A 24,033-nucleotide genomic window follows, 5' to 3' on the forward strand; every position below is an offset into this window, starting at 1 on the left:
GTCCTCAGTGTCATCATGAATAGGAGGAGAAGGCCAGTGAGGCTATTAGCAGTTAACAGTTTTGGAGGTGATTTTCTTTGGTGGTGTAGATACTGATATGATTTCCATGCTCCAGTTAAAACAAAACCAAGCTCTAACCATGTTCATATAAGCAACCCTATTTAAACCCAGTGGGTCACAAAAAAGATTAAAAAATAAAAGACTAGTTGGGAAGATGGGTCAGCAGGAGTGAGAAAGGGAAAACAGAGGGTGATATGGGGTGAATAAAATAATACACTATATATGTGTAAAATGATGAAAAAAGTTCCAGTGTACCTTTTCTATCTTTTTCCAAATCACCTTCATACTCCTAGACTGTAAAGATCAGAGCTCAAGGCTAGAGATTTCGCCCTTTCCAACTCTTTGTTTTCAATGTTAGCACTCAGTAGACAGTGAGCATTTTAGTCTGAATAAACAAGCCAGAAATGAACTGTGTGTGTGACATTTGCAAAGTTGTATACAAATTTTCTAAGAAGCCAATGTTTTCCAATCTCTAACAGGTCTGTTTTTTGTTAAATGGTGAGGCAATCAACAATATCCAGATTGTATGCTCATGAATGATTTTCAGATTGTGAGACCAAAAGAAAGCAGCTATTTACCTCCAGGCACCTGCTCCATAAATATCTTAATGTAGCCATTCTCTGAAACAGAGCCAAGGTACTGGACGATGTTGCAATGTTTGAGATACTTGTGCAGGGCTATTTCTTCATGCAGAGGCTGAGAGTACCTATTGCAGAGAAAGAAAATAAACCCGTATCACCTGCCAAATACTAGGGCTCTAGGCCCTCATAGTCCCTTAACAGCAACCACCCTACTGGTTCCCTTCTGGAATATCCTCCTTAGCTTCCATGAGAATATTCAACTTCCTATCTGTAAGACATGGGATACAGGCTGAGTATCCCTAATAAAAAATAAACCAAATCAAAACAAAACAACAAAACCAATATGATCCAGAATATTTTGAGTATCAACATGACACCAGTAGAAAATGCACACTTGACAGTGTGTGATTGGTTACTGGTAAAATATAGACATAATGAAGTTTCATCTAAAATTACCCTCAGACTTTGGGTACAAGAATTTTGTGTTTAGATTTATGTCCCATACCCTACACATACTTCATTATGTATATACAAACATTCCAAAATCTGGAAAAAAGATCTTAGCTGAGACTCTTCTTGCTTCTTGTAACAAGTTCAGATAAGGAATATTCAATCTGTAACAAGACAGCCATGTAGGGCTTTAACAAGACAGCTATGTAGGGCTTCTAGAGGATCAAGGTACCCCAAGTTTCTTAGGCACTGTTATGTGGTAAATACTCAATTAGGGATTACTATTTCTACTATTACTATTGCTTCTGTATAGATTCTCCAACAAATTTTCATATCTTTCAACAATCCTCTTCCTCCCATGAAAGGTGGTGGTCTTGAAAATCCTATCTTAAAATGACAGTCAACCCAGAACTAATAAGTTTCCCAGTCCCAGCCTCTGGACTTTCAATTTCATTCCCCCTGCCCTACCTCTTTATGAAACACGAATTTCACTTTACCACGTTTCTTTATAGACTCTACGTCAATACCGTATTTTTTAAGGTGACAAAAAAGGACCTTCCAATCAGGTCAGATGATCCCTTTTAACATTTCTGCCTATAGCCTACATTCAACCTTTGTAGGAATTGGTTGCTTTCACAATGTACTTTTTTTTCTTAAAAGCTCTGGTATTCCCTCATAGGCCTCATTTTCTACAAAGGTTATGTCCTACTTATTCTTCAACAACACTAGCTTGAAGATGATGTGTTCTCTCCAATTTGTAATAGCTCATTCAGGAATAGTTAGCCTCCCTGTTTTCTAAAGACAGTTTGTGTACCCTTCTGTTACAGCACTTTCATCTTAACTCATGGGCACAATATCTTCTCTCTCTACCAACGCAGCACCCTGGGGTCAGGACAGCATCCCAGTCACCTCTTACTTCCTAGCACCAGCCCGGATTCATGAATGAAATACATGCCTAGTCATTCTCAATTCAGCGTGAAAATTTTATGAATTTGGACAAAATGATGTTTCAGGCCCTTTCTAGCTCAAAAATCCCAGGAACTTCTATGGGCAAGGAAAAGCTAGAACAGCTAGTACTACCAATGGAGGTACATGCCATGGATATCCCCAGATCTATGCAACTTCAACAGCTTATCTATTGCATGAGTAAGAGCATAGCCAATGAGAGGCTCAGAGACTGGAATGCATATGTGTCCCTTTGGGAGTCCTTGAATCTCCATCAAGCTTGGTTTCCATATTGGTAATATGAAGAGATTAGGTTAGTTTGTTTCAGGTCGTTGTTATAATTCACATACTATACTACCCCACTGAAAATGAACAAATGAGTGAATGAATGGATGGTCAGACATTTGCTAGAAATCCTGTGTAACCCAGCCTTAGACAGTGGTCGCCAAGATGGAGGGGATGTGTGCGCATATCCATTAGCACTCAGTGCGCATATCCATTAGCACTCAGTGCTGGATGGGCCTGTGGCCCATGGATGGTTATTTCTGTTGAGGGCATGATTACATTCAACAGTAGATTTAGATGGAGTCTAAATTGTAAATGGCATAAACGTAAAGAACATGAAGTTGGGTGGGTAGGGAGGTGGAAAGGATCTGGGAGGACTTAGGGGAGGGGAAGAATAACATAAAAATCGATTGTATGAAAAATTAAAGAAATAAATGTAATAATAAAATTGCTGAGTAAGTTGTAATACTGGTGGTACAAGCACAGCCTCTAGTCTATGAGTAAGGTTGAAGGGCACACTTAACAACAAAATTTGTATGGTGAAACTGTTTGTTAACAGCATTTAAGTTCTGTAATGACAGATCCAGACAAATCAGAGCCATTTCCAATTGTTACAGTGTAAATTTAAAAGCACTCAGTCAAGGCTGGAGGTGTAGCTCAGTGGTAGAGTGCTTGCCTAGCATGCTCGAGGACCTGGGTTCTATCCCCAGCACTGAAAAACAAAGAGAAAAAATTTCTCAGTTACATTTTTAAAATATTTTCAAAATAGCTGCATAAAATGTAAAATTTCAGACATAGTTGTGGGTAGAAACACAGTTTTCTTATCAACTATGACGTTCTGTAATCTATTAACCTCTTAGTGATCTACTTTTTCTCAACATATTTATTAATATGCAGAGAATACAAGCAGATCACCCTTTAAACAAGAACATTACAAGATCCAACAACATAAGGTAGCCACATCATTCTGTTGATACAGATTAAACCATTAAATCTTTTCCTCCTCAGTTCTAGGTCTGGGATATAGAGTGTTGAGGTAGCACATGTAGACTATTGAAGGCAGTCTCCACTTGCCTGATATCTCTCTCTGGGATTTCCTTGATGGCTATCCGTACTTGATTACTGAGATCACGGCCGGCATACACAATCCCATAGGAGCCTTTCCCCAGGACAACTCTCTCCCCATTCGCATCATGGTCATACTCATACTAAACAAGGTAAAACAACAGGATAAGCAAGCAAGCAAACAAACAAACAAACATACATAAATATATAAATAAACAAACAAGTGACAAAACAATCTTGCCAAAGAGAAACCCAAAAGTTATCTAACAAGTTTTCAAAACTATAAAGCATTAGTTGAGTGTCGAGCAAAATACAGTTCTTAGGTTATACACTTTTTCATTTAACAATTATTCTCATTTGTTTGTGTGTTTATAGAATGACTTAATGAAGTAGAATTCAGGATAGTGAACAAATAACACTCACCTGTAAATTACCTGGCTCACCTTTTGGAGATTTTTCACCACTTTAATGCTGCAATTTAAAACTTTCTAAGCATGTTATGAACCACAAGTAATTATCTTCCTGCATGGCCTCTTATTAACTCGTCAGGAAACAAACCTCTTTCAACAGCCCAGGAAAGAATTAAAAGTTAAAGTTAATATTATCTTGATATAGAATATACAACATGTTGGGAGATCCTCTTCATAGAGAGCTAGCACTTGCTGCAAATATACTTTACAATTAGGATTGCTAGTCTGTCTCACCAGTCTTCTTATTAAGACCTGTTGCAGCCCTGATGGATACGGTTAGCACATGCCTATAATTCCAGCACTCTGGAGACTAAGGTAGAAAGTTCTTGAGAGCTCTGGGTTAGCCTGGACCACAGAGGAAAAACTGTCTTAAAAAACAAAAACAAGGCCAGTGAGATGGCTCGGTCTGTAGTGGTGCTTATCATGCAAGTCTGGTGACCCAAAGTCAACCCTCCAAATCCATAGAAAGAAAGGAGAATCAATTCCACAAAGTTATCCTTTGACCTCCACACGTATGCCCACACAGAGGGTGCACATACACAGTAAGTTGAAAATGACAAAAATAGTAAGCCACTGCATTACATTCAAGTTTATTTTTGTTCATGATTAAAACAAAGGTGACAGTAGTCTAAGCAACTCTTACGTAAACATAGAGAAAGCAATGAATATTTCTGGGGTTTGGCATGCCCCTACTGTTTCTATTTATACAGTGAATAATGTATATGTTCCTTCCTATATACCTAAAGATGCTCATGTCAATTGACATACAATTAAGATAACTTAAGGGTCTCTACTGTCTGACAGAACTAGAAACAAGTCTGCTCCACAGACTTATTTCAGCTTCCTCTCTTTGTCACATCTGTTGCCTTTAATGGCAATCATTTAGTCCACTTCTATAACACACTTTGACTGTACCTAATAATTCTTATACATGACCCAATTTCTAAAACAAACCCTTTAGCAACTTTTTGAAGAAAACCTTAAGAAATTAATTTCAGTCTAACTTCAAAATATATAATAAAATCTCATTAAATTATAATTACTGGAAGAACTTGAATTAGTGGCAAATCTGAATGACTGCAAGATTAAAGCACACATAAATTGTGTAGTCACTGTAGACTACAACTCTGCTGTCCAAACAAGCTTATGATAATGTCATTTTCTTTAAAGTAATTAAGATATTTCTATGATACTTTAAATCTCTGAGACCCATTGACAATGATATCTGGCTGGTTCAAAGGTATCTTTAACTATACTCAGTAAAGGATTTCAAATGCAAATCGGGACACTCTTCTTTAGGCACCAAAGGTATTATTAAAGGATGTTTTGCTAGTTCTGGGTCTTCTGTGACTTACCTCTAAGGTGTCTCCATCAGCCTCTCCCTCCAACTCCACTGTACTGCCCACTCCATTGTTTAGCATCTCTTTGACCAAAGAACAAAATCTAGAACAGCAAATGCCCCAGAGTATTACCCACCAATCACTCTTGCTCCTTATATTTAACTTAATTCCATTGTATTAAATTGTACTCAAACATAAACTAAACCTCTACAAGTTGTGGAACAATCATTCCACTCTTGATTTGACATGGTACGTTAGTGATTACCTAATCCAGTTCTAAAACATATGTGATACCTAAGTCTTCTCCATGTAGTATCTCAACTAGCTGGTTACCCAATGCCAAAGCACCTCTCTTAAATGCAGCACATATGTAGAAATCAATAAGAACAGTTTCTCTTCTATTAAACTAAAGCATTCATTCACTTTTGTGGGTTCCACCCACAGATGTAGAGTTAAAACTACATTCATTTTTATATAGCTACCACATTTTCTTTATCCATATGTCATTTGTGGACACTTGGACTGTTTCTACTTTTTGACTACTAAGTGCTGTAATAACCTTGGGAGTGTAGATGTCTCTTTGACAGACTGATTTCAAATCAGAAAAGAGTGGATTACTAAAGACTGGGGATAGCAGAGCAAAGAGAGGGGTTGAAAAGGATGACCAGGAGCTGAATGAGGAGATAGCTCAGTGGTTAAGAGCATAAATGAGATGCTGCTCTTCCAGAGGACCTGGGTTCAATTCCCAGTACCCACATGGTACTTTACAACTATTTAAACTAAGTTTCATTGTTAAAAACTTCCAGAAGATCTGATACCCTCACACAGACACACATGCAGGAAAAACACCAATATAAATAAATACATACATACATACATACATACATGCATAGAAAAGGATGATCAATGGATACTGGATATATCTAGTTAGGAAAAGGGAAGTATTGGTGCTCTGTGTAAATAGAGTGTCTATAGATAACAAGAATACTCTGTACTTTCAAGTGTTGTTTATTTTTGGTTTCTTGAAACAGTCTCTCACTCATAGCCCAGTCAGCTTGGGCCTTACTATATAGCCCAGGCTGGTATAGAACTTGTGGTGATCCTTTTGCCTTGACCTCCTAAGTGCTAGGATTATAGAACTGCATCACTATGTCTCGATATACTATATAGTTTTCAAAACTATTAGGAGACAGTTTTAACATTTTCATTATAGAAGTCAAAATTGTAAAGGAGAGTAACTATTTGCTCTAATTTAAACATTACGTAGTGTATGCATATATTGAAACACAATGTGGTATCCTATAAAACACGTGTAATTTTGTGTATCAGTTAAAAATAAAAAATTAAACAGAGAAATAAATTTTTCTACATAACAGCACCCATTAGAAATGTAAATACCCGGTCAGGCACAGTGCCTTATGTCTTTAATCCCAGTACTTTGGAGGCAGAATCAAGTGGGTATTTGTGAGTTGGATGCCAGCCTAGTTTACTCAACAAGTTCCAGGACAGCTGGGACACCACAGTGTGACACTGTCTCAAAAAAGAACAAAAATAAAGGTGAATACTTTCATCATGTCCCTATAAGCCTTTTCTTCTTCTCCGTTACTGTTCTCCCCGGGTCTAATTTGGGAGCCATTCTATTAAGAAGCCTTTTCAAATGTGTCCCTGCATTACACTTTAACTCTGGCTTTGAGGCTAGTATTCAGATGCAAACTAATCAGTGCCAAGGATAGTGGAACTTTCTTCTCTCGAGATGTGGGCAGTCCAGATCTGAGTGAGGCAGAAAGTCTCATATGAGGAAAGACGATGAGGAAATGCATAAGGTGCCCATGTCATTCTGGTGACAGAAATGAAGCCTAACATCAACAGTTACCCAGACAAGTTTATCACAAACGCTGAGCAGCATATTGCCCCATTGACTCAGTAGACAATGGTTAGCCATAGTTCTCGGTTAAGATGTTAGGGAAGAATTGTATAAAATTTAACATTACAATGTTCTTGGTTTTCCCTAACACATCCCACCATTACTTCTTCTAGTACTTGAATGTGGGGATATGTGATAAACAAACGTCTTAGGAGATGATATGTACTTATTCATTACAGTAAAATTTAGAAGATAGTATTAACTGTTACCAAGAGACCAGGCAGTGGTGGCACACACCTTTAATCCCAGCACTCGGGAGGCAGAGGCAGGCGGATTTCTGATTTCGAGGCCAGCCTGGTCTACAGAGTGAGTTCCAGGACAGCCAGGGTTACATAGAGAAACCCTGTCTCGAAAAACCAAGAAAACAAAAACAAAAACAAAAAACCCAAAAGCTGTTGCCAAGCATATAAAGGAACCAGACACCTTATATGCTGCTAGTGGGAATGCAAACGTTTACAATCACTTTGGAAAATTGCTGGCACTACTATAAGCTAAAGCTGAATAAAAACCTCTTTTGTGATAGAACAGTCTACTTCTAGGTGGATACTCAGCAGATTTGATGTTTGCGCTCATGTATAAGATTACTCATAGAGGTTTTGTTTATCAGAGCTCCAAATGGACATGATCTAAATGTTCATTTGTAGGAGAACAGATAAGCTGCTGCATATTCATGCAATGGAACACTTCAAGAACTAAAAGGGATACATAGACACAAACAGCATGGCTTAATCTCATGACTATTATTTTAAGGAACCAGGGGCAAGACTACAAATGATTTAATCTTATTTATTTGAAGGAGAAAAATGGGCACAATTAACCACGGTGATAGAAATCAAAGTAATTATCATTAGAGGGGGTTTTAATGACTAGGGTGGGACACAAGGCATCTTCATGATGTAGAAAACAGCTACATGAGTATAGATTTATGTCAGGTGCACTGGTATAGATATAAAGGTATCTAACTGCATATTTCAGTGAAATTTATATACTTGTTGTATGGCACACCCCAACTAAAATTTATTAAACTATGTAATATAAAGTAATTGAGTACTAGACTTTGTAATAAAACACCATGTCCTTAGATCTTGGCAGAAAACCCTAAAGGATGTAATTAAAACTATTAGCACTCATGGTTAGAGAGATGGCTCAGTGGTTAACAGTCTTGCCGATGACTCATGTTTGTTTCCCAATCCTCTCATAGGGTGGCTCACAACCTGGAACTCCAATTCCATGAGACTTGATGCCCTCCTTCCAGCTTCTGCCCACATGTGGTATACATGCATACAGTCAGACAACACATATATACACACAAAACCATAAAGCAGTATTTTCAAAACTATCAGAACTAATGAGTTCATCAAGGCTATAAAACCAATATACAACAACAGTTCAGTGCATTTTTGAAATAATAAAAAACTTCATTTACAAAAGCCTCAAAAGAAGAAAACATTCAGGCAAAAGAAGTATAAAATTTATGTACTGAAAGTATAAAGCAGTGATGAAAGAAATTTAATAAAACATAAGTATATAGAAATATCCTTCAATATTATCTGTCATAAATACATTGTACATATCTAAATTAGCTACAACTCACCTATTACACTGGTCTTCGGTGGAAAAGTAGATTTGAAAGTCATCAGAATTATCATGGACATAAAGAAAACAGCACCGTTCATCAAACTTGGATAGGCTGTAAAATTTCAAAACGTAAGAATGCTTATACAAAGCCAGGTATGGTGGCACCCACTTTTCTTTTTTCTTTTCTTTTTTTTTTTCTTTTTTTCTTTTTTTTTTTTTTTGGTTTTTCGAGACAGGGTTTCTCTGTATAGCCCTGGCTGTCCTGGCACTCACTTTGTAGACCAGGCTGGCCTCGAACTCAGAAATCTGTCTGCCTCTGCCTCCCGAGTGCTGGGATTAAAGGCGTGAGCCACCACTGCCCGGCAGTGGTACCCACTTTTAATCCCTGCACTGAGAAGCATAGATAGGTGGATCCCTAAATTTGAGGCCAGCCTGGTCTACGGAGCAAGTGCCAGGACAGCCAGTGCTACACAGAAAGACCTTTTCTTAAAAAACAAAACAAAACAAAAAAAACAAAGAGAATTTTTAATTTTTAATTTTATATTTTCATCCAGTCTCAGCAGGACTAAGCGCCTCCTCTCCCCCTGACGCTGAACCAAACAGTCCAGATAGGGGGAGGGTATCCAATGGCAGGCAACATAGTCAGAGCAGATCCCCTACTCCAAGTGTTAGGGGACCTACATGAAGACCAATCTGCACATCTGTTACAAACCAATTTCATATTATTTATTTATTCTTTGTCCACCTTCTAAGTTCCTGATTTTATTAATCATTATTTTTAAAGTATTCTTTATTTTTAGATTATACATACATATATATAATATACACACACACACATATATATCCATATATGTATATGTGTGCCCATGTGTGCAGGTTCTGCAGAGCCTAGAAGAGGCTGTGGGATCCTTTGGAGCTGGACTCACAGGTGATGGGCGCTGGGATGTGAAGTCAGGTCTTCTATAAGAGCAGTGAGTGTTCTTGACCACTGAGTCACCTCTAGCAAATACTCCCACAATTTCACTTTTCTTAGTCTATGAAATTTAAACTTAGAGACACTTACATTGCAAAAGCATTAGGCCTTCACAGGACCAAGGGCCTCCCCTCCCACTGAGAACCTGTCTTTTATCTGTTTGTTTTGAGGTGAGATCTTGTTGTACAGTTTAGGGTGGTGCTGAGCTTGCTATGTAGCATCACTAGACTTCAATTCATGAATCTTCTGCATTAGCCTCCCAATAGGTCACAAATGTCTTAAACTATTCTTAATGCTACGGATGACATAAAGAAGATGTATTAAAACAGCAACAGCTTAGGGTGACTCAAAACAAAGTAAAGTTAGGTTATACATGAGCCAGTTTTGAAAAAGGAATCTACAAAAAATAACTACAATAGGATCCAAGGAATGCCTGTTATGTTATGCTAGTCCTGAGGACTTGTCACAGCCCTATGTAAATCCCTACTGATGGCAGGACTGGAAGCTAGAGGTATTTCTATGAAGTAATATAAACAAAAGGCCTAGTCTACAACTTTTGTACAGCAGTATTGCCACATAAGATAGTCTTTTCTCCTAGTTTCAAGGCAGCATTATGCAAGCACACCATTATTCCTATATAAACACTGAGATTTTTAGGACAGGATCATTCTCGATGTGAAGGTAGTAAGAGATTCATTCTGTGGCTTTTGAGTTAAGTCTTATGTTTAGAGAAAGGACAGAAAGCTCTAGCCCAAACTCTCATTTGATTAAAACAGAAAAAGCAGAATCCTACAGAGGCTGGGTGATTTTTATAATGCTACATAGCAAATGAGAGAACTCATATCTACTTCATGATAAACTCCCACCTTTGAACATCCTGATAAGTTGATTAGGGCATCTGAGATGTGTTAGTATGGCTTGGGATAATCCACGAAAGCTCACCATTCCTGATCCCAATAGCGAATGGCATACTATTTGGAATTTATCATCCCTGTTCCTATTAACAGAATCCCGCCTCTAGAGCTCTGTTCAGGAGGCCTACTCAAGTTCTGGATGCAAGTACTGACTTCAGTCCTGGAGTGGTGCTGGTGATTGTGTTGCTGTTGTTGTTGTTGGTGGTGGTGGTGATGAAGGAGGAGGAGGAAGAGGAAGAAGAGGAGGAGGAAGAGGGGAAGAGGGGGAGGAGGGGGAAGAGGAAGAGGAGGAGGAAGAAAGGAGGAGGAGGGGAAAGAGGAAGAGGAAGAAGAGAAGGAGGAGAGCACTTAAACTTTGGCTCTAAAAAGATATTCTTTTTTTCAGTCAACATTTTCTCTTTCAAGTGTGATAACTAATCATTTCTTCTACAGAATTGGAAAAGTTACCATATTACAAGTCAAGAGGCTCTAACACACACTATGAACATCATATGGGGTAACAATAAAGAAAATATTCTGTTAAGTTCTGTTAAAAATAAGAACATCACATCTTATAAATGAGTGGAAATATCAAAGTACCTTAACCCCCTCCATTATTTATATTAAGACAGACAGCAGTTACATTTTTCTGTTGTGTTCTTACCTTATTCCTTTAATAGAAGAGGCTGTAAAATTCCACTCATGGATTTGTTTCTGCAAGTATAAAAGACAGAAGTCAAGAAAGAGCTTGATTTTTTTCTCAATAAAGTATCATTTCTGATTTCATCCTTTTGTCAATTACTTCTTCTAGTTTTTTTCAATAGTGATTATGGGTTAGAGCAATATACTTTGCAAAACTTGGAACACACAAAACATTTTCTGAGATATGAAAATTCATGCCTATGATTCAAGCAAACAATATAAATCTGAAATACGTGGCTTGGGATAGATACACTACACACATTGAGTAGTCTTTCATCTTCTATCAACACAGCAGGAAAACTCTGAAATAGGCTTAGGAACAGCCCACCTCAGTTATAAAAATATTTGGAGATGCAAGACTGACTAACCTTATTTACCTTCATTTCAGTCTCTCCCTGGGCTCACAGCTAAATCAAATTTCTGTCTCCCTTGCACTTAGATGAGGCTATATGACAGCATCCTGACCAATGGGGTGTGAGAAGCTCTTAAAAACCTCCATGAAAGCTGAACAAAAGGGCACAAGTCTGTAATATTAGCAATAAAAAGGCAAAAGAGTGCCACAAATCCAAGATTGGTCTGATCTAATGGTAAATTGCAGGGCTACATGATGAGAGCCTGACTCAAGTATTTAATATACACAGTGCAGGAAAAAAGCAAGCACATCATGGTAGCTCATCCTCATTAATGATTTCTAACTGTATTTTCAACAAAAAAAAATTGCTCCTGAGTTAAATATTAGACAAGGTTAATGCTCTTCACTTGAGATTTGACTAATCAGGTAAGATATTTCTAATCTGAATTTGAGCCTCTGTTTATTTTACCATGCTGTATTTTATTTGTGAAGATAATGCTTATTTTCGCCTGATAACATAATCATTCCCATTTTTGCTAACAGAGAGGAAAATAATCTTCCTTTGCTCAGCTAATGGTAGAAGTTCCCCCTACTCCATGGAAACGCACGCACAGCAAATAAACCTATCTAATGTGCTTGTCACACGCACCATGCTTCGTTACTACAGAACTTATGAAAAAGTACTTTAGATAAACAGATGAAGATACTGGTATTACCACAAACCTGAAGACCCAGCTCGGCATTGTGTAATATTTCTAATGGGCAATTATAATTGTTAGTATAATATAAGCTTGTATAAATTTGATAGTAACTATCAAAGTTCTAGACATACATAGTCTGGAGTCAAGCATCCCATCTCTAAGATACAAACTGGCATGTCATTGGCAAGGGTGAAAATTGGAAGAATGTTATTAAGTTATCAATGAGAAAGGTGCAATACAGTATACATCTAGACTGAGAAACATGCCACACAATAAACATAAGGAATATGACATTTTAAAAATCAGGTGGCTGGGTGTTTGCTTTGTGAAAAATTGTTCAGGATTTATAGAAATCTTTAAAAACAAGTTTCAAAAGAAAAAATCATTAGGCCAATGTAAAAGCACTTGGTTCACAAACCTATGACCTAAATTTGATCCCCAAATCCTACAGTGGAAGGAGAGAACCAAAATTTGAAAGTTGTCTTCTGACCCTCATGTGCAACTGTGACTATCATACGTGTGTGTGCACACACACGCACATACATGCACACACATGTGTACAGTACATATACAGTATCATAATTTAGAAGTTAATCATAGATGCCCATTATCTCTAAAACTACCACATAAACTGTCCTATTTCCAAATCAAATCATTGATTAAATCATATGAAAGAAAGCTCGAGTCATATTTTTTCCCTTACCATTTCTGTGGGTGACACATGCCATAAAGAAACAGTTCTTTCTTCAGCTTCATTGTTGATAGAAACATAAGAAGGCTGGTAGACTTTGGTTGGCTCTATTACCAGAACCTAAAATAAGGGCATATTTTTTTTTCAAAACATAGCAATCACACAGGTGACCCTTCCCAGTGAGGAAGTCAAAGAATTTGTAATTTGTACTCAACAAATACTGAAGAACCACTATGCCAGGCAAGGCTCCAGAAGCCAGGCCTATACATGGCATACAAGTGTCTGTTTGCATGAAGGCTCTGTTCCAAGGAGGACACCCAGAACATCAACTACACAAAGCTATTCAATCCAACGCCACCTAACATTCCAAAAAGAGTAAGTCAGAAGCAGGGAAGTTGGGCTTCATCATATAGGGAGGTCAAGAAGGGCCTGCGTGAAAAGGTGACAGAAGAAGGAAGGAAGTTACAGTTTTTGAGATAAATAAGGAATTAGAAAGGTTGGCCAGCAAGTACCAATATATACATATGCAAGGAAATGAAAAGTGAGTGGTATTTCCATCAGTAATACTAGTTAATTGATTAAGAACGTGGAAGGGCAGAGAGGAAGAAAGTGAAGAAGAGAGAAAGAGGGCAGGTGGAGATGTAGTGGGGAGAGGATGAGGGAATGAATCTCCCAAACAAAACAACCAACATGTTCGGCATGGTGAACCTATGTAGAGCCTACACTAGTGTCTGTTTGTTACCAATTTTTACCTATCCAGCTTGAAACATTTTAAAATTAAAACAAGATTTTAAAATGTACTACCGGAAACAAACAAAAATATCATAAGCATTTTCAACAACTGCACTTTGAGTAGTTAATGGAATTCTTTTTAAAAACACTCATATTCACAAATGTCTCATGGCATAAATATAAAATACAATTATTGAAATACAGTGTCTAGAATACTTATATATTTTGCTTATAAAAATTTATGAGATGTCGGTAAAACTGAAACAAAAACAAATGAAAAGCTAAAAGCAAGTCTGCTTTTTCAACAACGTTTTAAATATTAATTAGTAGCACTGGAGGCAAACCACAGCTTAGGAAAAGACAACTTTAAATTCCATGTTCAACTTTTTTTTAAGAACAAGATTTTTAATTTTCACCTTATTATTTTTGAAGCAGATAATTATTGTGTGGGAGAGGTACTGTTCCATGCACTGGGGAACATTTAGCAGTCTACCTAGTCCTTATATCTTATTGACTGTATTATCAACTCTTACCCCTAGTTCTAACACCCAAAAAATGTCTACAAATTCTGCCAAAATGTCTCTTGAATAGAACAAAATGACATTCCATTGAGAGACAATATTTGAGAGGACATGAACAATTTTTTCCCAGAGTCTAACTTACCATTTGCTGATTCTACAGAGGACTGTTATCCTAATAGTCTTTTTTTTTAAGATTTATTTATTATTATACATAAGTACACTGTAGCTGTCTTCAGATGTGTCAGAAGAGGGCATCAGATCTTATGGGTAGTTGTGAGCCACCATGTGGTTTCTGGGATTTGAACTCAGGACCTTTGGAAGAGCAATCAGTGCTCTTATCCTCAGAGCCATCTCGCCAGCTCCTATCCTAATATTCTAAGTTACAGTTTTCTTCCTTTTGAGAGTTTTTAACAATTATGTAGCATGAGCCTCTAGTTTCTTTTGTTGATCTTAAAGGATTGGGGTTAGTCATATAGCACAGTGTTAGAATTTCTATTTGCCTAGCATGTACCAGTTTTAAGGTTTGATCCCAGCAAAGAAACAAACAAGCAACCCCCTGCCCAGTTAGCACATCTTACTGGAAATCTGAGTCCATTAGTAACTTCATTCGTTGCTTCAAAAATGATATCTAACCAGAAGTTAAGCCGTTCCTGCCTGGGTGAATGTTCTGTAATGGGTTTCTTGAAGCGTTGAATTAACAGCAAGTTCTGAACTAATGACCGCAGGTACCTGGAAAAAAAAATCACAAACCTCATAAATTAGATTCCCAAAGAAACTGAAATCAATTCTAAACCCTTTAAAAGAAGTTTCTTAAAGCCTTATGCACTTCAATTTGCATTTGTTACGAGCTCTTCATAAAGTTACTGAGCAGACACATAACTAATCACAAGAAATGCAAACAGCAGACAAAATCAATACAACAAAGTTCTAAAAGACAGGCTTTTTACTAACACTCCAATTTTAGTACATACTGTCCAATGTTTCTTGGCCTTTTGGCCAAGACCAAGCATCAGTATGACATCTAATCGTAGTAGAAAGCATGGGATAACTGTTTTAGAAAACAGAAAAAGCAATTACAAAATGGCAATATGTCAAACCCCTTTCAGAAAATTTTAAGTAACCTTATATATTTTGAGGTATTTTTAGAAATAGTATATAGAAATCTGTATATCCTTGATCCAGTATGCTCTACTAATAACATCTTGCAAATTCACTGTACATTATCACAATCAAAATTCTGCTATTGCTAGAGTCAAGGTAGAGTTTATGCCCACCATTATGAGCCCCCTTCATGTTGCTGTCCTACACTAATAGCTATTTCTTTCCTATCCCTATCCTCTCCCTCAATTCCAGCAACTGCTTATCTAAAACCTGTTGCTTTTTACTTACAAAAATCATAAGATACACTTTCATGTCAGGAAGCTTTGATTCTGTCCACACTTGGAGCAAACTGAATACTTGAAAATAAAGTTGTCAGGCAGTAGTGGTCACTCTCTTTCTGGCACTAAATAGGGATGGTTCATATGAAGCATCCTTGTATTATTTGGTTCTTTGAGGATAAAGTATAGCATTATTTAGAAAAGTAGACCAGTTTCAACTCTACCTGACTTGTTTGGGTACTTATGAGGCCTTAATCACCCATACTTGACACAATCTGGCTCTTGTCTAGATGCTAACATTGTTCTAAGCTCTGGAATATCCTGTCTGCTAAGACTGTGTTTTCCAAGGGCCATGCTAGACAGTCTTCACTAACAATATGACTCATGTTGGAAGCCTTGGTCCATGGATCATATCAGTTTGACCTCTGGAAAAGCTGAAGACTGCAATATTAAGAGCAGCCACATGACATTTTGTGCCTACATAATTAATCCTAATAAAAAGGCTGCACACCAAGGCTTATTGAACTTTCCTGGCTGTCAGCACTTTATCCCTGATGTCACATATTGGTGATGGAATAATTATTCCCATCTGTACATGTTATTCCACTGGGAGATGAAAATTGAAAGTATATACATAATCTCCTCTAGACACATGTTCCAAGTATCTTCTGCCATCACTAACTTCATCTGTATTAATTCAATGTAACAAGTCATAACAATGGGTGTAATAACATTTCTGAGCTCTGTTTCAGTCCCAAACACCACACTAGCTTTTACGTACTGGGCATTCTTGATGGTAAGTAAGCACAACACTGTTAGTCAGTCAACCCAGGTATTAATAAAAGAGCACTAGATCCAACCCGGGGGTTTCCTTTCTCTGAAGTCAACTCTATTTGGTCTAGACATAGCAGCGTACTTTAAGATTAGGATACTATACACAGCAGCCATTCTTGGAGGGCTAGAGACCACTCATTCGGTTTAAGAACTTCCAAAATGTTGATATGGACTGAAAACCAAATGTTAGTTTTCTCAGACTGGAGAGAATAAAGATTAAAAAAATGGGAGGAAGAAATTTCTACCCTCAGAATTCAGCTGGTGTGTTAAATTGGAAAATAAGAAGTAGCAGGTAAACATGGCTATTTAAAAACTATTCAAGTCTGAGTCCTAATCAGAGAATCAAAGTCTGAAATATTCAAGACCCCCCACACTTTTTGAGTGTTGAGTCTACAGAGCTGTAGTAGAATCATGCAATCAGCCTAGGTGTCCATCAACAGGGAAAACATGGTATATATAAACAACTGAGTGTTATCTGACTATGAAGAACGCAACTATATCATTTGAAGGAAAATGGATGGAACTAAAGATCATCAGGTTAAGCAAAATAATCCAGGCCATGGAAGAAAAATATGGGGAAATGTATTCTTCATTTTATAGAAGACTTAAAAGTAAAAGTGGTATTATTTTGGAATAGGAAGGAGACCAGAGGGAAGGAAGAGAGATAGCAGAAGGTAATGGGGATAGCAGCAATCATCATGCAGATCACTCATGCAGAATTTAACAAGGAAAGTCAGCATTTTGTATAATTAACATACACACAAAATTTAAGTTTTGGGTTTTGAAGCTCTATTTGCATAGTGAAGTCTATACAAATATTTTTTAAAAATCCAAACTCCCAAATCTCAAAAGCTTTAGAGTTCCAAGTAGTTCAGATAAGGAATATTCATCCAGAAATAGATCTGTATTTTAGAAAACTCAGATAACATCGATAAGAGAGAACACAAAATTAAAACTTTTATAAAGTCATCTCTTGAAGATAAGCACTGTCAATACCTAGGATAACATCTCTTTATCATTAACTCATTATATAATTGTCTACTGAGCATTTTTATGAGACTATAGTAATCAATGAGGTAGCCACAATTCTAATGAAGCTTCATGTATTTATGGGGAAGTCTGATATTGCCCATGCTCTTTCTATGAGTAGCACACCAGGTATACATTTTAAAATTAAAACTAGAGAACAATAGTTCTCCAAGTGTGGTTCTCCAGGAATAGGGATACACTGTGGAGTAGCCAGGCAGTATAGCAACTTAGGAGGATGCCAACAGAATACCTTATATCACCACAAATCCCACCATGGCCAGCAGACCACTGCAGGCCTCCTGCTCAGGAACATTGTTTTCTTGGTGGTGTTTTTCAGCTTTACTATAGAAGCTTTATCACAAACACATATAAATACTAATATCAAACAGCATTTTGCTCTTGAAGACAAAAACTAAAAAGAGTCAAGAGGACTGATGTTCTATCTAGTCTCAGGGACAGAGCATACAAGGATATACATTCCAGGTGAGCATAGATCTGTCTCTTCTACCCTGCACATAAAAGCAACAAACTCTCAGAGCTGTTATGTCTATCTTAACTGCTTTAATGAAGAAGTCAGGCAGTTGATGCTCTTTTGCTTTTCACATTTTCTCCTTGAATGAGATATTTCAGAACAGGATAAGATTGGAGACATGAGATTACTAGGCACAGATGGGACTTACCAGACCGGGGGTTTAAGTTTGAACAACCTCTCTGCTGCCTGGACAGCTTTCCCAATATCACTTGCCAGCATGCTGACGGTGAAGAACTGACCTACATCCCAGTAATTGTTCATTTTCTCCAGGCTCCCTTTTCTTCCCAATAAACTGTTCAGCCGGACACCTTAAGAATTTGAATTTTGATATTATGAAAGAACTGTCCAGTTTTGACCAATTATATAAGACTTTAGGAAAAGGACAAGCGGGCAGGCATTTTATTTGGCTGCTGTCTCAGGTATGCCATTGGAAAGTACCTGAAAAGCATCATTAGTTATTTGAAACACACACACACACACACACACACACACACACACACACAATCTCAAGTCTTGCTATGTAGGCCTGGCTATCTGGAAGGCACTATGTAAAACAGACCAGTCTCATTTAGGAAGATTCACCTGCCTCCGCTTCTGACTTCTGGGTGCTAGGATTAAAGATGCATGTCACCATACCCAGCAAATTGAACAGATTTCTAAAAAATGTTCAATTTGTATAACTAAAACATAAATGCCTGCAATAATAAACAGCTTTACCTATTTTCCTTAGTTCCATCGAAGTTTCAAACTGTTGTCCAGAAACTATCAGCAAAACTGCAAGGTTAATTCCTGAATAAAGGGATGACTGGAGTTCAAACCCTTTGCGATACCTATAATTATAGAACCACCACATTCTTATTACAACATCTTACTTTAAAGTGAAATGTGTAGATAATAATACAAACTATATTCTCATAAAAATGATTATTACTCTAATATTTTATAGTTCCTCCCATAATTCTGACAGGTACACACAGCATTAATGTTTTGACAATATAAGAGCAACACAGTAACTTACACCAAGAAGTTTTAAAATTTCATCCTTACATTTTGATCATAAAAGCATATATTGACTAAATAAAAGGGGAATGATATGAAAGTATTCAGAAACTTAAAATCCATTATAATCTTCCCAAATGGCTATAGTTTGATATTTAAATCTCATTTTAAGTTAAACTCCCAGTTTATATTGAATATTTTTATTTTATAGAAACGGCATCAATCATGAGTTATTTCTCTACTTGTCATTTGTTTGAATCACTTCTTCATGTATGACGATAATGCCTGAATCCCAGACCCTAAATGGCTATCAATGCAAATGTACAGGGGGAGCAATGGGTAGGGAATCTACCACATTAGGATAGGGAATGAGTTAAAAGCAAGGAGTGCCATTTATACAGTTTCATGTTAACTTTTTGCTATATTCTTTACTAGACATAAAATGTTTATTTATTAGCAAGTATGACTTCTACGAAAAGGTAAGGCAATTTAAATTCAATGGAGTGGTAACACAAACCGTTTATACCAAGGATTTACACACTAGGAGTGATTTTCTTTTCATTTATATGACAAGAGAATTTAGTGACTCACTACCTAGTAAAGGGAAAAGTTATTTAGTTGGTTAAAATATGGTCTTAGGGACTTTCAAGGATAACACAAGTACCACCACACAGAGCAGAGGACACCAAGAAGTCACTGATACTCAACGAAACTTCAACCTTTCTCTAACCCTTTCAATGTTCGAAGACCTACAATTTCATATCTTACTGGATTTTCCCATGTTTCTGTCACAATGAAAAGTTATATCAAAGCTAAGCAGGTAAAGATTCATGCCTCTATTTCCAGAACTTGCGGCTGAGGCAAGAGATTTGCAATGATCTCAATATCGACATCACTTTTAAGTAGAACAGGTAGGAGCAAAGAGAGGATGATATGGGATCACAGTCTAAGAGTGTAGTTGAGATGGAGCTCTCTAAGGGCCCTAAGTAGCTATGGGAGTGGGAATCCCAGCAAAGTTTGTGTACATAGAAATTGTATACATAGCATATTTCTCTGCCTTTTTGATTCTGGTAAGCCACCTGACTTATGTTAACCAAATGTGGCAGAAGTGAATTTAAGTGACTTCCTGAATATAAGCTCCAACAGGCCTTGTAGGTCCCACCTTTACTTTCAATATCAGCTGTCAGATATGAATGGGGTCATATTAGATTTTCTAGCCCTGCCAAACCCTCAAGTTGACACCAACTTTAGGAGTGAGTCCTAGAAAAGGAACTGCCTTAAAACCACACAGAATTACAACCCACAAATGGCTACAATATGAAGCTACTAACATTCAGGGATGTTATGTAGTTAGCCACAGAAGGGACACTCCCTAAAATAAAACCATTGCCTAAAAGTGAGAATGCTCCTGTTAAAAATGCATATCAGAGAAACCCTGTCTCAAAAAACCAAAAAAAAAAAAAAAAAGCATAACAGATATCATCAGTCCTTGATCAAAATTATCCAATGATGTCCCTTCCCTAATCTTTAAGACTCATTCATCTTATTCATCTTATTTTTGCTTATTCCTCACCATTACTGAATGTGTCCAATGCGGTTCCTCCCCCAACATCTTTGCCTTTGCTCTTCCCGTTATGAGGAACACTTTCTTCATATTTATCTATCTGTGAAGCCTATTCCTTCACTGCCTTCCTATCTCCACCTGCCTTCACTATCCTATTGAAAACCACAAACTATGGGCTAGAAATATAGCTCAATGAGAGAGCACTTGCCTAGCATGCACAAGCCCTGGGTTTGATCCCTAGAAACACCAAAATAAAACAAAATAAATTAAAAATATAAGACTCTTCTCCTAGACTTCCTTTTACTCTCTTTCCCTGATTACCCACCCCAAGCCTTTACCACCAGTTGATATTCTATAGATTTGATTTGCTTGATGACGTTTCTTACCAGTAAGGCCAGGTCCCCAAAGACAAGGATTCATAGCTACTGTGTCTGTTCAGGCCATCTAAAAGTGAGTAGCCCAAAGCAAGCCTTCAATAAATTAATTAAAGAATAAATAAGCAAATAAATAAATTGACTAAAGACAGGCATACATGAGCAGCTGACTTAGAAAATGAAGCCCAATGGTGGTAGAGAGAATTCTGGAAAGGGCAGCGGGTTCTGAGTATGTGAAGCCTCATTCCCGTCTCAGGAAGGAGGAGATGGACGGGGTAAGCATAAACAGCAGGAACCGCTATTTCTCATGGTTTTCTCTCAGATCCAGGAATCTGAACATTCCTTGATCACATACATATATTGCAATTGTTTTCAGTCAGTCAGCAGACATACACACACTAGGGAAAGACCTGGCTACTCTGCCTACACGGTTCTGTTCTATGGAGCACTGTGTATGTACTATTTACCACTCAATGGCACTGTCTCTGCTTGCATCCTCTTCACATCCTGAATCCAGGAAGATGTCCTTGTATATCCTCCCACACAGGCAAAACATGTCAGGAGCTGGGTGGTCACAGCTTTGCAGAACTTGGAGCATAACCTGAAGAGCCTTTTCACGGTCACCTGTGCTGTTTCTCCTGAAAGATATGTTATGAGATCACAGTCATGTAATTTAACATGCTTATGTATATATATTTGTTCTGCTCAAAGGAAAAATATTTTAAGATTTCTTTTTTCTTTCTTTTTTGGTCTGTAGCCTCAGCCCCATAACCACACAAGATAATTCTAATAATAAATAGTATTTTATTTCTATTCTTGCCATCCTTTTTGGACATGATCTCACTTTGTAGCCCTGGCTGTCCCCTGAACAAGCTGTTCACTCAAACTTGCAGCAATTCTTCTGCCTTTGCCTCTCTGGTGCTGGTACAGTACAGATATGTGCCGCCATGCCAGGCTCTTCTTAGATTTCTCTGTTTCCCATTGGTCTGGGGCTATGAAGATTTTTGTCTATAGCTACAGTTTTCTCCACTTTTTAATACTTTAAACATTTTACATAAAAATGTAAAAGGCAAGCTTAACAATTCTACTTCTAGAATTTATAATGTATAATTTCCCCAACAAATGTTGAAAGAGGTGAGACGATGCCGGGGCCTAGCAAACACAGGAGTGGATGTTCACAGTCAGCTATTGGATGGATCACAGGGCTCCCAATGGAGAAGCTAGAGAAAGTACCCAAGGAGCTAAAAGGATCTGCAACCCTATTGTTGGAACAACATGATGTACTAACCAGAACCCCGGAGCTCTTGTCTCTAGCTGCATATGTATCGAAAGATGGCCTAGTCGGCCATCAATGGAAAGAGAGGCCCATTGGACTTGCAAACTTTATATGCCCCAATATAGGGGAATGCCAGGGCCAAAAGAATGGGAATGGGTGGGTAGGGAAGTGGGGGGCGCTATGGGGGACTTTTGGGATAGCATTGGAAATGTAATTGAGGAAAATATGTAATAAAAATATTAAAAATCAAAAAAAAGAAAAAAATGTTGAAAGAGACATTTTATTTTAATTATTATTTATTTAACTATTATTAATTATTATTTAACTATTATTAATTATTATTTATTTATTAAAATTGCTTTTAATAGTGAACAATTGGGGATGGTTGCAAATGTCTGTTAACAGAATAAATGAACATATAGATATATTGTATAAAACCCAAGCTATGTAATACCATTCATTATGCAGCTCTTAGAATAATAATATAAATAGTAATATAGAATAGTATACATAATGTTTTATGGAAAATGCTAATGGGGGGCTGGAGAGATGGTTAAGAGCACTGACTGCTCTTCCAGAGGTCCTGAGTTCAAATCCCAGCAATCACATGGTGGCTCACAATCATCCGTAATGAGATCTTATGCCCTCTTCTGGTGCTGTCTGAAGACAGCTTAGATATAATAATAAATAAGTCTTTAAAAAAAAAGAAAATGCCAATGGAAAGCATGATCTTGTTCTTTGAAATAAATACTACTAACATATATATTCATGCATATAGACAGATGCCTGGAAGGATACACATTCAACATTTTAGAAAACTCCTGTAAAGTGGTATTTTTTATGCCTTGTTAATAACTGATAATAATAGTGGATCTTTTAAATATTTTTGCCCTAACTGGAATGAAATTCACCATGCAGCCCCAGTCTGGCCTCAACTTCATGGTAATGCTTCTGACTCAGCCTCCCAAATTCTGAGATTACATGTGCCAACTACTACACCAAGCTTTATTTTAGTAAACCAATACAAATTATCCTTAATTTCTTGGTACTTTTATAGCAGGTTTTAATGTTTTCTTTCCTAAAGAATTATACCATTAAAACACACTTCATCATCCAAGAAGACATAATAGTACCTAGTGTTTCTCGACAAGGGAAACCTCTATACAAATAAGTCCTACAGAACATTACTGCATCATTTGAATGACTATTTTCTAAATTTTCCTAAAGACGCAACATGACTAGCTCCATTGCACATGCATGAGATAAATTTATCCTGTGATACAGTGGATTCCATAGGGCATTAGGGTTTAATTCCCATGTTGGAATTCAACCCAGGTTGAGAAGGGACAATCTAGACACTTGGTATCATTCTCGAAGCCTGTAATAATTAAGCCTGTTTTCCACTTTTTTTTTATCCTCTACTTTGGTCTTGTTTTAATGTATTTGGTTTCCTCTCTGTCATACAGTATCTAATTTAGCCAGCCTGCAAAACAGATTGCTTTTTGTATGGCCTATCAGGGCATTCTTTAATTGTTAGAGATAACAAATACTAAACCAACTCAAATTTACTAAAGCATCTAGATAACTTATAACAGCTGTACTGGCCGGTTTTCAGTGTCAACTTGACCCAGGCTGGAGTTATCACAGAGAAAGGAGCATCAGTTGGGGAAGTGCCTCCATGAGATCCAGCTGTGGGGCATTTTCTCAATGAGTGATCAAGGCAGGAGGGCCCCTTGTGGGTGGTGCCATCCCTGGGCTCGTAGTTCTTGGGTTCTATAAGAGA

At 37.4% G+C, this 24,033-nt stretch overlaps 1 protein-coding gene across 1 annotated transcript in view; it reads right to left on the reverse strand.

The window, feature by feature from the left end:
- Positions 1-24,033, reverse strand: part of Map3k15 (mitogen-activated protein kinase kinase kinase 15) — a 148,983-nt gene that overhangs the window by 28,270 nt on the left and 96,680 nt on the right. The window contains exons 7-16 of the mRNA XM_021152935.3: positions 21,442-21,612; positions 18,755-18,867; positions 18,186-18,345; positions 14,842-14,992; positions 13,023-13,130; positions 11,229-11,278; positions 8,715-8,810; positions 5,212-5,299; positions 3,396-3,529; positions 639-766 (exon numbers count right to left, since the gene is read on the reverse strand). Of these exons, the coding sequence (XP_021008594.1) occupies positions 639-766; positions 3,396-3,529; positions 5,212-5,299; positions 8,715-8,810; positions 11,229-11,278; positions 13,023-13,130; positions 14,842-14,992; positions 18,186-18,345; positions 18,755-18,867; positions 21,442-21,612 (1,199 nt within the window). The remainder of the gene's footprint in view (positions 1-638; positions 767-3,395; positions 3,530-5,211; positions 5,300-8,714; positions 8,811-11,228; positions 11,279-13,022; positions 13,131-14,841; positions 14,993-18,185; positions 18,346-18,754; positions 18,868-21,441; positions 21,613-24,033) is intronic.

The sequence above is a fragment of the Mus caroli genome, unplaced genomic scaffold, assembly GCF_978045245.1.
Source record: "Mus caroli unplaced genomic scaffold, Mus_caroli_1 scaffold_5, whole genome shotgun sequence".
Lineage (NCBI taxonomy): Eukaryota > Metazoa > Chordata > Mammalia > Rodentia > Muridae > Mus > Mus caroli.